This window comes from Saccostrea cucullata, unplaced genomic scaffold (assembly GCF_032062105.1).
Source record: "Saccostrea cucullata isolate Sc308-1 unplaced genomic scaffold, CSIRO_AGI_Scuc_v1 ctg7094, whole genome shotgun sequence".
NCBI classification, from domain to species: domain Eukaryota; kingdom Metazoa; phylum Mollusca; class Bivalvia; order Ostreida; family Ostreidae; genus Saccostrea; species Saccostrea cuccullata.
The window spans coordinates 18055-33089 of record NW_026928051.1 but is presented as its reverse complement, the minus strand read 5'-3'; the positions used below and the strand labels follow the sequence as shown (position 1 = coordinate 33089).

General features: G+C 35.1%; 1 protein-coding gene across 1 annotated transcript in view; it reads left to right on the top strand.

The window, feature by feature from the left end:
- Positions 1-141: 141 nt before the first annotated feature.
- LOC134276269 (aminopeptidase N-like) overlaps positions 142-15035 on the top strand; it is a gene marked incomplete at its 3' end in the record, with an annotated part of 28775 nt that continues 13881 nt past the window's right edge. Inside the window, exons 1-16 of the mRNA XM_062758528.1 lie at positions 142-253; positions 1944-2078; positions 2268-2333; positions 2845-2910; positions 5540-5721; positions 6089-6186; positions 6607-6734; positions 6978-7033; positions 7254-7401; positions 7826-7902; positions 8043-8153; positions 8441-8608; positions 9353-9493; positions 12065-12146; positions 12399-12943; positions 13216-13371. Of these exons, the coding sequence (XP_062614512.1) occupies positions 161-253; positions 1944-2078; positions 2268-2333; positions 2845-2910; positions 5540-5721; positions 6089-6186; positions 6607-6734; positions 6978-7033; positions 7254-7401; positions 7826-7902; positions 8043-8153; positions 8441-8608; positions 9353-9493; positions 12065-12146; positions 12399-12943; positions 13216-13371 (2252 nt within the window). The remainder of the gene's footprint in view (positions 254-1943; positions 2079-2267; positions 2334-2844; positions 2911-5539; positions 5722-6088; positions 6187-6606; positions 6735-6977; positions 7034-7253; positions 7402-7825; positions 7903-8042; positions 8154-8440; positions 8609-9352; positions 9494-12064; positions 12147-12398; positions 12944-13215; positions 13372-15035) is intronic.

Genomic DNA, 15035 nt, shown 5'->3' with positions numbered 1-15035 from the left:
ACATACAATGCTATGTATAATATTGTCCTATGTAGTCTGAATTGATTTGAGGTCTTTTGTAACTCCAAAGTAAAGAGTTACATGCAAATACCAGCTAGTTTTGCATGGTATCAACACATTCTCATTATATTTTTTTCAGTGGTTTGGAGATTTAGTAACCATGGGATGGTGGGATGATCTTTGGCTCAATGAAGGGTTTGCTACCTTTGTGGAATACCTCGGAGCTGATCATAAATTCCCAGAATGGAAAATGGTAACTTTTAAGATTCTTCATCATACTGTTTGAGATCCATAATATATAACTGTTATATACTGAACAAAAAAAGAAACGCATAATCAGAATAATATGAAATTCTAAGTTTTCAGTTTAAACCTTGATTATTTAAGCGATTTTAGAGTGTGTTGTGATAAAAATCAATGTTGCAAATTGAAAAGTCAAGTTGAGGTCATTTTCATTGTCCCCAAATTCAAGGGGCATAACAATATGTACTGTGCAAAGTCTCAATGCTAGTGGGTTTCCAATGTACGGATATCGTGGGGGAATATCATCTCATTTTAGTCTCATGCGAACAATTTATGCATTTTTATGCTGATTTTTTCATCCAGCAATTGTAGCAGCAGTTTTACAGCAAGTTCTGAATCGCATGAGGTGATGAAGGGGGGGGGGTGTCTGACGGTCCTGCCTTGTTGTGGTTACCTGCGGATGGCCAGATAGTGGTCTTCAGACGTTAGTTTTAAGGTTGCAAAGCCCATTGATTTATTTCAAATACAGTTGCAACTTCCTGTTGCGTAGCTCCATTTAGTATCATCGTTAGCCTGGTTGTATTAATCTTTGTTTGGGCGTGGCATTACAGTATTAACACTGCAATCAAATCTTAAATATGGGTTTAATAGAAGTGTTAAAAGTTTCTCTAAATCCAAAATATCAATGAAAATAGACATTTGATTTAGAAGAAATCATGAAAAATACTACTTTCATAAACATGTTTAATCAAGGGAGATAATTCAACACTTGGGTTTTAAAACCCCATGTTGTCCTTTAAATAGGTCACAGGTATCCAATGATATAAAAAAAAGTTGTTTCATGTACATTTTAAAAATTTCTTTGACGAGTAAAACAATATGCGTTTCTTTTTTTGTTGAGTATATTTTTTATGCCCCTCTTTATTGCTTTGCTGCTGTCTGTCGGTCGGCCTGTCTGTTGGTCCACCATCAGTTTCCATTAATTTTCTTCGTAGAGGTTGCACATATTGAAATGAAATTTGATATACAGATTTATCATAAGAATATCTAGGTTTAAATTCTGTTCTGGGTACGATTAGACAAAATGGACAGAGTTATGTTCTTGGACTTAGAAAAATTCCAATAATTTGCAGTTTCCGTTCATTTTCTTCGCAGAGGTTGCACATATTGAAATGAAATTTGGTATACAGATTTATCATAAGAATATCTAGGACAAGTTTTGTTTTGGGTACGATCTTACCATTTTGGACAGAGTTATGCCCCTTGGACTTAGAAAAATTCCAATTATATGGGGGAGGGGGGGTCATAAGTGTTTTACAAACATCTCTTGCTTCCTTTTAATTTTTTGATCACATTCCCTTTGAACTGATGTTTATAGAAATTTCCTATATTTTCCTACTCTGTTGGACTACTGTATGTACTGGAAGAATTAATATATTTTATAAAATGGACCTACATGCATGTACTGTGAAGTTACTGCCTTTTGTGGGGGGTTCAGTTTTCCTTGTTTTCAAGGTATGGAGAGATAGACAAATTTATTACCACCTCGAATGTAAAAATATGTATAACCACTGAACACTTCTCCAACCACAAAATCAAATCCCCAAAACCAATATTTCTCAAGTCTCGAAAATTTGATCCCAGAAAAATATGTGATTTTATGGTATATAAATTTATATCCCAACTTTGTGTGTTTTCAGTTTGACCAGTTTGTGACAGAAGACCTCCAGGTGGCCTTTGATTACGACGGTCTGGTGACGTCACACCCGATCTACGTACCTGTCGCCAATCCCGAGCAAATTAACGAAATATTTGACAAAATCTCCTACTCTAAGGTATGTATCAAGGGGAACAAACTCATGAAGTGCCAGGCAAGTGAAATGCAATTAAGATTTACATGTACATCACTTGAAATTGTTCTGAGAGAAATCCTTTCAATGCTCATTGTAATTTGGCCTGCAGATTTGGTCAAACATGTATTTGATTTAAAATTAATTTTAGAAATCTTTGTTTTTGATTATCAGGGTGGCAGTATAATCAGGATGATGAGGTTTTTCTTAGGAGAGAAGATATTTAGAGCAGGATTAACGGTAACAGATAACAAATTCTCAGAACATTATACCGTATAAGTAGAATTTTTAGCGAGGATTTAATTTTGGCATTATTAGCGAGGGTGCCGAGATCGCTAAAAATGAATATCGCTAAAAATTAATCGCGTTTCATTTGTAACAGCTTCTTTAATGTGCATTTCAAAATCGCTTAAATAACGTCTTGCTAAAAATAAATTACCAGTTTTTAAGGACAAATCGCTAAATTTGCGTCTCGCTAAAATTTCCACTTATACGGTATTTATAAGAAAGCTACGTAACTGTAGCATTTATATGATTTTATACAGTATGATTGGGGGTTTGTCATATCAATTTGGATTTTACTGGACCTAGTGTTCTTAATGGCATAAATAAGATGAAAATTTCTATATACTTCATAGGCATAAATGATGGTACTGCAATAGTTTATACAAGGTGAAATAGCATTACAGCAAGTTAATTGTAATGTCTTATTAGTATTATTTTAATGGGTGTTTATTTCTTGTTTTATCAGGATTATCTAAATAGCAGGAAGTATGGCAACTCTTTCCATGATGATCTTTGGAACTCCATGACAAAGGTTAGAGTTTGGTAACTGTATATAAAACAACTACAGTCAAACTTGTCTTAGCGGCCACCCGAAATCAACGGCTACTTGCAGTCAGCGGCCACTTTCAATTCCCCCCGATGATTTTTACTACATATTTTAACTGGAATAAACGGCCACCTGTGTAACGTGGCCAGCGGCCACTCAAATCCTCCCCAAACAGCCTTATTGACACTGTAATAGGCGGCCATTTCGTCACTTGTTGCGATTCTATCACATCTTTTAAACGTGTTGGCTTGGGTAATTATATTCTCGATAGTCAATTTAACCTATTAATGCAATTAAAGAAATTGCTTTTAGATACGCTGAACTCAGTTTGTGTTTATGAAAAAGAAATATTTGTCCTGTTAGATCAATTTGTAATTATTTTTCAGGATCTTTAAAAGAATTTTATTACTGTACAATTGATACTTTCCTCAGGCTAAAGAAATTCACACCTTTCAGATTTTGATTCCATGTAGAAGCTCTAATTGCTACTCTTGTAAAAACAAAGTGCTTCATATGGCATGATTATCTCATGAATTTCACTATCAAGAGAGGATCGATAGGGATTATTCACGATCTACTGCATTTGACACCTGTGTTATGGAATGATTTTCAACTGCGTAAATACATATCTTTGGTCAACTGGTTAATTTTATTTGTGTGTCTGTGTATGTTATATAGAAATTCTGACAGCTTTATAAACAATAAAGTTAATCAAACTTTATAAACTTCAGCAAGTAAGTTAATTACCGATTAATTAAGTTGGGGGGGGGTGTTACACTGCTGACTATCTTTTTAACATATGTAAATGAAATTTTTATTGACATATTTTTACTTAAATTCCTATGATTTATTTTATTAACCATTAAACTGTATTTTTGTGTATTTTTTTCTTTATAAAAAGGATGTATTTCTTCAAATGAAAATTGAAAGATTTTTAAATTTTTAATAATTCAATGTAACAAAAGCACACTTATGAATGCAAGATGTTTAACTTATATGTAGGAACAGAAACATGCACAAAACCTTAAACATTTCGAATTCTTTAATATTCTTTTTAAATGAGCTTTAATTATTAAATATACACATAAAAAGCTTTTGTGAAATTGAACTGTTTAATTATGATTAATCAATTAAACTGTTGTGCTTAATGTTGTTTATTTATTGAGCAAATGTCCTTCGAGGGCAAACTGGAATAAGAGGCCACCTGTCTTAAGGTGGCTCATTACATCCACAGTTTATTTAAGATTTTCATTACAGCACCACTTATTATGTAGATGTCAAATATCCAAAACGAGGTATTGATATCATAAATATTTTTTAGAGAATTTTTTAGCTTTTGTCTAATTTTAGTGAAATGTTTTATTTCAAGTTTATTGTTACCAGAATTTCAGAACTTTCAGTGTCAAATGATGGGCACATTCTTGAGACATCTACAAACAGTGAAAATTACTCATAATACCTAATATTAATTTTATTAGAAAAAATAATTTTCTCCTAAAAAACAATTAATATCATTATCTTTTTAATCTGTGCACAAAACATGAAAATGAGTTTTGAAGAGACAAGGAATGTATTTCAATGAATTACATATGACAAATTGAATGAAAAATGTTTAAACGAAATGAAAATGCCAGTTTAAAAAATATTTGGTATAAAAAGTCCACTTTCAAGAGTTATCTTTACTAATAAGCCAAGACTCAAAACACTAAGGAACGTTTGAACATTACATCTAAAATTCAGATAAAGCTTTAAATTGCCAGAGTATATATTTAAATCAATAAAGCAAATATATAAATTAACACCAACACAGTAAATAGTGCAAGTAAATAACTTTTTTAATTTCAATAAGGTTGTAGATTTAAACTCGAATTTCCCCCATACAAACATGTCATTGATATAGCTCACTGCATGCATCGCTATGAAATTGCACAATACTTGTTTGGCGAAGATTTGGCTGTTGATTTCTTTTGTTTCTGCTTAAAAGTAATCCTTCTTGGTCCATGCATAATGAATCCGTTACTTTGTTTTCACTGTTTATAACACCGCATGTTTCACCTATTTTTAAAGCGCTTTAAAGGTCAGGGTCATATTATAGAGGTACCTGTACTAATCGTCCCCAGAGGGAAGCGGTCGAAACAATGGAGGTTTATTTTTTTGTGTAGTACGTCATCAAAAAGTGGTGTAATGAGCCTCCTTAAGTGGCCAGTTTCCAGACTTCCCAGAGGTGGCCTCTTAAAACAAGTTTGACTGTACAAGATAAACAATTGAAAAAAAATGAATTGTAAAAATTGCTTGTAGATTTATTTTTTGGTACCTATGTAAAAGTTTGTTTTTTTTTTTTGTAAATCATATAACTTTCAACATGTTAAAAGGTAAAAAAAGATAATAAATTAAAATAAAATGTACCAGTAAAAACTCCCTAATCTGACTTCATTAGATTGCCATTTTGTTATTTCCAATGGTTTTAAGACTGTGCAGTCTAACACAATATACTGTCTCTTTTGACATACATGTATTTCTCCCCAAGTGCATGTTTGAATGGATAGATTTCTCTGTAGATAACATTACAAAATTTTAGAAATACTCTCTAAATGTTCATGCTTCTTTTTATCAGCTGGCAAAACAAAATGGTCACCAACTTGACGTGAAGGTTGTCATGGACACCTGGACACTACAGATGAACTACCCTGTGGTCAAGGTGACCAGACTGGACAATGGCCGCCTGCGCGTAACTCAGAAACGCTTCCTGGCCAACCCAATGGCCAAAGATCCCATGAAATACAATTCTACATTTGGGTGAGACCCCCATTTTTTGCACACAGTCTGAAATTAATAAAAATATATAAGAAAGAAATAAATGTATAATATTTTGATAGATTACTGTTCGTGTTCATAAATTGGTGTATTCAAAGTTTAGTGCAATCACTGGGCATTGGGTTTGGTGTATTCAACCGTATAATTCATGAATTATCTCTTCACACTTCCATGCCATATATTGTATTTACTACATGTATGACTACTCAGCTGTATTCTTAAATTTGCACATCAGTGTCTATGCAAAAGCCGCTAAAATATGAAGCTCCCCCTTTTTTAAGTACACATGTACAGTTACTTTGATCTGTTTGCTATATAGTGATATGAAGTTGTTGTTGTTTTGTTTTAGATACCAATGGATGATACCCTTCACATACACCACAGAGGCTCATAAGAAGTTTAATCAGTCTTACAGTGACTTAGTATGGGTCAATGATGCTACCCAAGGTATTTGTTCTGCTTAAGATTTCGTGCTCCTTATTTACAGTCATTGCATTTGTCTAGTTGTCTAATATTTTATGTCAGCAACTTGAGCGTTGGTTACAAATAAGTTTCAACATTAGTGAGTTCAAGAGATGTTTTTTTTTGAAAATTTATTAAGATAAGGGTCTAGGTCAAATAAACAGTTCCATTTGTGAAACTGAAAGCATGGTGTTAAAGGCATAACACTTATATTGATTAAAGGCTTAGAGTGAAATGAATTTCTCGCCTTTTGTGATTAACTTGACAGAACTAGAATATAACATTATTTTTCAATTCATTCTATAGGTATTGTGCAATATACATGTACATGTAGGTCTTACATATTAAGTATTAGACATTTATCCCCTGTAAATATATTATTAGTACTAGTCTTATATTTTTAAGATATTCCAACAAATATCCCAGCAGCAGACTGGATTCTGGGTAATGTACAGGCGATTGGATATTACAGGATGAACTATGACCTCGACAATTGGAATAAATTGATTGGTCAATTGAAGGCAGATCATGAGGTACAATTTTGAATCAGTTTTCTAGAGCAGAGCTCCTCTGTGTGGAAAACACAGTTATTCAGAGAAAATGCCAAGCATTCAGGCCAGAAAAATTAATCTTGAGTTTCTCAGGCTAAAATTTCAAATTCAATGCAGTCTTTTTAAAAAGTTTTTTTTAGAAAGTGTTTTTTTTTAATGGAAGAAGGTGTTATGTCTTTTCTTGACAGACAAAAAGATGATACCAAGTGATTTTTTTTGTCATAGGTAATTTATTCGACAAACAGAGCTCAGCTGATTAATGATGCTTGGGCCCTTGCAAAGTAAGTTTACTAAAATATGCAGTGCATTAATTTAGTTAATTTTTTTTTAAGTGAGTATTTTATTTTATATTTAATACTTTCCTTTAATATGATGCATATTTGATGTAACATGAAGTAATTTCCACATGCAAATTAATTTACAGTAAATTTTTACTTTTTACAAGGCTACAAGGGAATTAAAAAAAATTTCTTCCTAATTTTTTCCTTTTAATTAACACAGGGCTGGAGAACTGCCAATGGAGACAGCCCTTCAGACCATAGAGTACCTGGGGGCTGAAATGGATTATGTCCCCTGGACTGCCGCGGAGAAGGAGCTGTCGTACGTCCGTAAAATGTTGGTCCGCACCCCTCTGTATGGGGAGTACAAGGTACGATAGAAAACGGGGTCAAATGGGCAAAAAAAAAAACCTGAACAGAAAACAGTAACTTCGAATTTTGAAAATTTGTTCTCCAAGTTATTCAACATGTTTTGTGAGTTGAGTGAAATAACTGACGTGGACGTATTAGGACATTGCAGTGTGAGAGTTTTTCTGCATGCATCCTTTATTTGCATTAGAGTGTTTGCAATTCTTATATTTACATGTACTTTGTTTTCTTATACGTTCTTTTTATGAGCTAAGATGAGCATTTTAAACTTGTAGCTCTAGCATTTTTGGAAAATGTTGATTTGCTTATAATTTTACTTACAAGGAAAATATATGCAGGTGTATATTTACCAAATCTCATACATAAAATCAGAAATTCGTGAAATACATAATTAACATTTTCTTACGATGATTATTTTTCTTGTAGAATTTCATGGCATCTCTGTTGAAGAAGCCATTTGGAAAACTTGGACTGGACAACTCTAATTCAAACCATCTAGAAATGTGAGTTCTTTTGTGCAAAACAATGAAAATACTTGTTTTGTACTCAGTTTTTTGAAAATAAAAATCATTGAAACAGAGAAGATAGAGCAAAAAGATAATATACAGTTTGATGTAAAAAAAATTATTTCCTATTGTTACAGCTATACACGATCAGATGTGGCTGACTTGGCCTGTACCTATGATGTCCCTGGCTGTAGGACACAGGTGAAGGCCATCTTTGACAAGTGGATGTCTAATCCGACAGTTAACCTGTAAGTATTTCATCCAATCCAATAGTAAACCTTTAAGTATTCTGACTACACAGAAGTAAAACCTGTAATTTTTTTCCATCCAATCCAATATTAAAACTGTCAATATTCCATCCAATCTGAGAGTAATGACAGTCCAATCCAACTTTAAACCTATAAGTTACCTGTCTAATTCAGTTTTAACACTTGATAGTGTTCTGACTTGTTATTAAAACTGAGCATTTGTATTACAGTGTCTTCAATGCAGAAACTATTTAGTTGCAGCAGAATAAAATTTTATTTGTTTTCAGTGTGGATCCGAATCTGAAGACGATGGTGTACTGTACAGGGGTCGCCGAGGGGGGAGAGAGTGAGTGGGACTTTGTCCTACAGCAATACAAGGACTCTACACTGGCCTCAGAGAGCAGTAGATTTCTGTACGCTATGTCCTGCTCTAAACAAACATGGCTGCTGAGCAGGTAAGTGTATATAGAATTTTAGTGGGATTAGAGCAGTTGTTTTTTGTTCAAAATAGACATGGCTGCTTATAATTAGCAGGATAAAGAAATATACAATTGTTGAATGATGTGTGATTGTCAGACACCCAATTTCTAGGGATTTCTAGTCCTTATAGAATGAAAATACATTTAAATTTTGACTTTATCAATATATTCTTTTGGGATACATGCAGAGCTGCCAACCCTTACGATTTTGGCGTAAGGCATACAAAATCAGCGTCTAAAATACGCCGTACGATTTCTCTCTATATTCCTCCGATTTCAGTTTTTCTCGTTCAAAGTATATAATACCGGTATTTTCATAGCTGACAGTCTTTAGTTTCTACTATTATAATATATTCATAATTCTTACAACGCTTGCTTGTATCGTTTCGGTTTTAGAAGGCCGTTCACATTACTGTCAATGTTTTAAAGTAAACAAAATGGAATCATGCCTCAGATTACATGTCCATTTACAAAACATCTTCAGCGGCAGGGGGCCTAGGTGGTCCCTAGACCCCGCCTTACTATTTATCATTTCAGAATGTTGGCAGCTCTGTACATGCAAGGTTAGCTCAATTGGAAACTTGAAATTCTTTTCATACACTGTAAACCTTAAGCATCCAGACAGGACTTTCTTTACATTATTTTTGACTTAGAGGTCCCTTGAGTACACTCTGGATACAAACGTGGTTCACATATCTTTACACTCTTTTTGATTTACAGGTACCTTGAGTATGCTCTGGACACAAATGTGGTTCGCAAACAGGACGCTACCACTGTCATAACCTACATCTCGCGGAACACGATTGGCAAAGGCCTGGTGTGGAACTTCGTGAGACAGAACTGGGACCAACTCAGGAAAGAGTAAGTCATGTAGTATAAATAATCAGGCATGTTCATTTGGGGTTTTGTTGTGAACTGCATGTTCTTTTTAGCTCACCTCAACGAAGTTGGGGGGAGCATATGTGATACCCTCGGTGTCGGCGTCGGCATCCCATGTTAAGGTTAAGTTTTTTGGAGCAGTTTTCTTTTTAATTACTTCTGTGTCCTATATTGATCAGACGTGCATGGAAGATGCTTCTAGTGTCTTTCACTGTACCAGTCCAAGATTCAGATGCTGCAATTTCAGCAAAGGAATGACCAGGTTAATGTTTTTGGAGCAGGTTAACATTTTTGGTGCAGTTTTTGGTGTAGGTTTCATTTCCAAGTAACTATATGCCCTATGTTGACCAACCTTGCATGGATAATACATCTAAGGATGCACATTACCAGGCTTGCTTCGGATGCTGAATCTGACGTACATTTTCCGGTTGAGTGAACAGGTTAAAGTTTTTGGTGCAGGTTTCATTTCCAAGTAACTATAAGCCCCATGTTGACCAAACTTGCATGGATGATACATCTAAGGATGCATACTACCGGGCTTGCTTCGGATGCTGATTCTGACCTACATTTTCGGTTGAGTGAACAGGTCAAAGTTTTTGGTGTAGGTTTCATTTCCAAGTAACTATAAGATCTATATTGACCAAACTTGCATGGATGATACATCTAAGGATGCATACTACCTGGCTTGCTACGGATGCTGAATCTGACCTACATTTTCCGGTTGAATGAACAGGTTAAAGTTTTTGGTGTAGGTCTCATTTCTGAGTAACTATAAGCCCTATGTTGACCAAACTTGCATGGATGATACATCAAAGAATGCATACTATTGGGCTTGCTTCGGATGCTGAATCTTACCTACATTTTCCAGTTGAGTGAACAGGTTAAAGTTTTTGATGCAGGTTTCATTTTCAAGTAACTATAAGATCTATATTGACCAAACTTGCATGGATGATACATCTAAGGATGCACTCTACCGGGCTTGCTTCGGATGCTGAATCTGACCTACATTTTCTGGTTGAGTAAACAGGTAAAAGTTTTTGGTGCAGGTTTCATTTCCAAGTAACTATAAGCCCTATGTTGACCAAACTTGCATGGATGATACATATAAGAATGCATACTACCAGTACCAGGCTTGCTTCGGATGCTGAATCTGACCTACATTTTCTGGTTGAGTGAATAGGTTAAAGTTTTTGGTGCATGATTCATTTCCAAGTAACTATGAGTTCTTTAATGACCAAACTTGCATGGATGGTACATCTAAGGATGCATACTACCTGGCTTGCTACGGATGCTGAATCTGACCTACTTTTTGTGGATGAGTGAAAATATTAGTTTTTGATGCATGTTTCATTTCCAATTAACTATGAGCCCTATAATGAGCAAACTTGCATGGACGATACGTCTTAGGATGCACATTAATGGACTTGCTTCGGAGGCTGAATTCGACATACATTTTTCAGATAATAGACCAGGTAAAAGTTATGGATGCAGGTCTTTTTCCAAAAAACTATAAGGCTTATATAACATTGTATAAACGAAACTTGCACAAATGTTGCATCAAGAGATGAAAACTCTCAAATTTGCTTCAGATGCTGGATTTTGATTACATTTTCATGAAGAAGAACTAGTTTAAATTTTTTATGTAGGTCTATTTCAAAGTATCAGATCAAAATTGCTTAAATATTTTCATTTTTGGAATGTACACTTTTTGTTGGTTAATTGTGTGACTTTGCCTTACTTAAAGACAAAATTCGTTGAGGTGAGCTCTGTAATCTCTGATTACCTATGTTTGTGTTTGTGAACACATTTGTTTTTTATGTGAGCAGATGTTTTTAATTTTATTTTAAAGGTTGAATGTTCTCTTTGAAGTTTCTGCTCTAGAAAGTTAATTTTCAAACTACTCTTTTCTTTTACGATTTGTTCTCTTGTTTTGTTGTGTATAAATTATCTAGATTTTCATTTTCATTTCCAAATTGTTTCATTAAATTTTCTGATAACACACTAAACTACACTTGGATGAAAGGATCATTCTACCTGACATATTCATTGCATTAAAATCTTACTATCCAGTGAAATGCATGACTTATTATTGAACATTGTTGGAATGTTGAATGTTGTACCTTTCACCAAGGCCAAGAAAATTATTATTTAGTTTCTGTGGTCAAATATTTCTCTCCAAAATTTAGCAGGCTGTGTTATTTTAATTGCAAGATTGATCTTTCTTTTTCCCAAATCTATAGTAATGAAAATGTGAAAAGCTCAGTTCTGAAAAAAATAATTTATTCCTCTTTTTAATGTTTGAAAGTGAATAGCACTCAGCTTAATGCAGCTGTACCAGAGAGACTAATTTTTTTTTGGCCTTAGAGTATATTAGTCTGCATGGATTCAAGGAATTTTATTGTTTATTAGAGGTACTGGTTAAAAGTGCATGATTTAACTTATTGTTGATTGTTTAATATTGATGATGATGTTGATGCTAATGTTGAAGAAGTTGATGTGAATGTTGTGATGTGAAGTTGATGTGTTTGCATGTTGAGCCTGTTGATTTTCTAGCTATGGTGGGGGATCGTTCTCCTTTTCTCGTCTTATATCTGGAGTCACAGAGTCATTTAATACTGAATTAGAACTGCAACAGGTACCTTCTACAATATGATAAAAAAAGATTTTAAAAAGATCATTGACATTAAGTCATTAAAGTATTTTAAACTTCATTGAACAAAATCATTCTCTAAATGTAAGTCAGCAAAAAGCACATGATGTGAAAATTTGTAAATTCTATACTTTCAACTTGAAGGACATTTAGATTGACTGGCTGATAATTTATTTAAAACATAGCCATTTTTCAATAGAGAGGAAGAATCTGACAGATGTATTTATTTGTTTTCAGCTGAAGGACTTCATAAAGGGTAGAGATCTGGGGTCAGCCACCAGGGCCGGGGAGCAGGCCATCGAGAAGGTCCAGGCCAGTGTAGAATGGATGAAAAAGAACCTCCCCATCATACAGAAATGGCTGGACCGCACGGCCCCCACAAAACAGGTCAACAGAAACGTTCGCCTCCCTCGCTCTGTACTACCGGAACTATACACCCTAGAACTCTTCCCAGACCTGTATCAACCCAACCCAAAAAATTTCACTTTCTCTGGAAATCTGACGCTCCTCGTCAACGTCACGGCAAGAACCAAGAATATCACGTTACACAGTAACATGATCACGATCGAGGAGAGCTCCATTGAAGTGAAGGCCGTGGGAGGGGGAGGTAACTTGTTCAGCTCGTTGTCTCGTGAGGAGGAACTCATGTTCTCGATCTTTAAGCTGAACACCGAGCTGGTACCGGGACGGCAGTATGAGCTGAGCTTGAAGTTTTCTGGTCCCCTTAAGGATGACTTGGCTGGTCTCTATTATAGCACCTACACCAGCAACAATCAAACCAAGTAAGATGTCACATTTAACAGTGTTCAGTGCATTTAGGGGTGGTCATCTCCAATGTTATCTTTAGATTCTGATAATACAGCTGAACTGTGGTATCTTGAACTCTGATATCTTGAATAACATGGATATGTCCAAGTGATGTGGAAGTCCCAACCATGAATTCTAAAAGTTTTTTACCCTTGATATCTCGAATCCTTGGATATCTCAAAGTTTTTTAACAGTCCCATCAGGTTCAAATTGCTTTTTTTTTTTTGATTTGCTCCTTATTTTTCAGATTTTTGGCCACAACTCAGATGGAACCTGTGGATGCCAGAAAATCCTTCCCTTGCTTTGACGAACCTGACATGAAGGCCATGTTCAAGGTCACCCTGGTGCGACGAAATGATTTCAAATCCTTGTCCAATATGCAGATCCTAGAATATAAGAACAAGTAAACAAACAGTTATTAGCTCACCTCAACGAAGTTGGGAGAGCTTATGTAATACCGTCGGTGTCGGCGTCCCAGGTTAAGGTTAAGTTTTTTGGAGCAGTTTTCATTTTAAATACTTCTATGTCCTATATTGATTAGACATACATGGAAGATGCTTTAAATGTGTTTCATTGTACCAGTCAAAGTTTCAGATGCTGCAATTTCAGCAAAGGAATGACCAGGTTAATGTTTTTGGAGCAGGTTAACATTTTGGGTGCAGTTTTTGGTGTAGGTCTCATTTCCAAGGAAGTATAAGCCCTATGTTGACCAAACTTGCATGGATGATACATCTAAGGATGCACACTACCGGGCTTGCTTCGAATGCTGAATCTGACCTACATTTTCCGGTTGAGTGAACAGGTTAAAGTTTTTGGTGCAGGTTTCATTTCCAAGTAACTATAAGCCCTATGTTGACCAAACTTGCATGGATGATACATCTAAGGATGCATACTACCGCGCTTGCTTCGGATGCTGAATCTGACCTATATTTTCTGGTTGAGTGAACAGGTTAAAGTTTTTGGTGCAGGTTTCATTTCCAAGTAACTATAAGCCCTATGTTGACCAAACTTGCATGGATGATACATCTAAGGATGCATACTACTGGGCTTGCTTCGGATGCTGAATCTGACCTACATTTTCCGGTTGAGTGAACAGGTTAAAGTTTTTGGTGCAGGTTTCATTTCCAAGTAACTATAAGCCCTATGTTGACCAAACTTGCATGGATGATACATCTAAGGATGCATGCTACTGGGCTTGCTTCGGATGCTGAATCTGACCTACATTTTCCGGTTGAGTGAACAGGTTAAAGTTTTTGGTGCAGGTTTCATTTCCAAGTAACTATAAGCCCTATGTTTACCAAACTTGCATGGATGATACATCTAAGGATGCATACTGCCAGGCTTGCTTCAGATGCTGAATCTGACCTACAATTTCCGATTGAGTGAACAGGTTACAGTTTTTGGTGCAGGTTTCATTTCCAAGTAACTATAAGCCCTATAATGACTTAACTTGCATGGATGATACATATAAGGATACATACTACCAGGCTTGCTTCGGATGCTGAATCTGTCCTACGTTTTCCGGTTGAGTGAACAGGTTAAAGTTTTTGGTGCATGATACATTTCCAAGTAACTATGAGTTCTTTAATGACCAAACTTGCATGGATGATACATCTAAGGATGCATACTACCAGGCTTGCTTTGGATGCTGAATCTGACCTACATTTTGTGGATGAGTGAAAATGTTAGTTTTTGATGCAGGTTTCATTTCCAATTAACTATGAGCCCCTATAATGAGCAAACTTGCATGGACGATACATCTTATTATGCACACTAATGGACTTGCGTCGGATGCTGAATTCGACATACATTTTTCAGGTAATGGACCAGGTAAAAGTTATGGGTGCAGGTCTATTACCAAAAAACTATAGGCTTATATAACATTGTGTAAACCAAACTTGCACAAATGATGCATCAAGGGATGAAAACTCTCAAATTTGCTTCAGATGCTGGATTTTAATTACATTTTCATGAAGAAGAACTAGTTTTAATTTTTTATATTGGTCTATTTCAAAGTATCAGATCAAAATTGCTTAAATATTTTCATTTTTGGAATGTACACTTTCT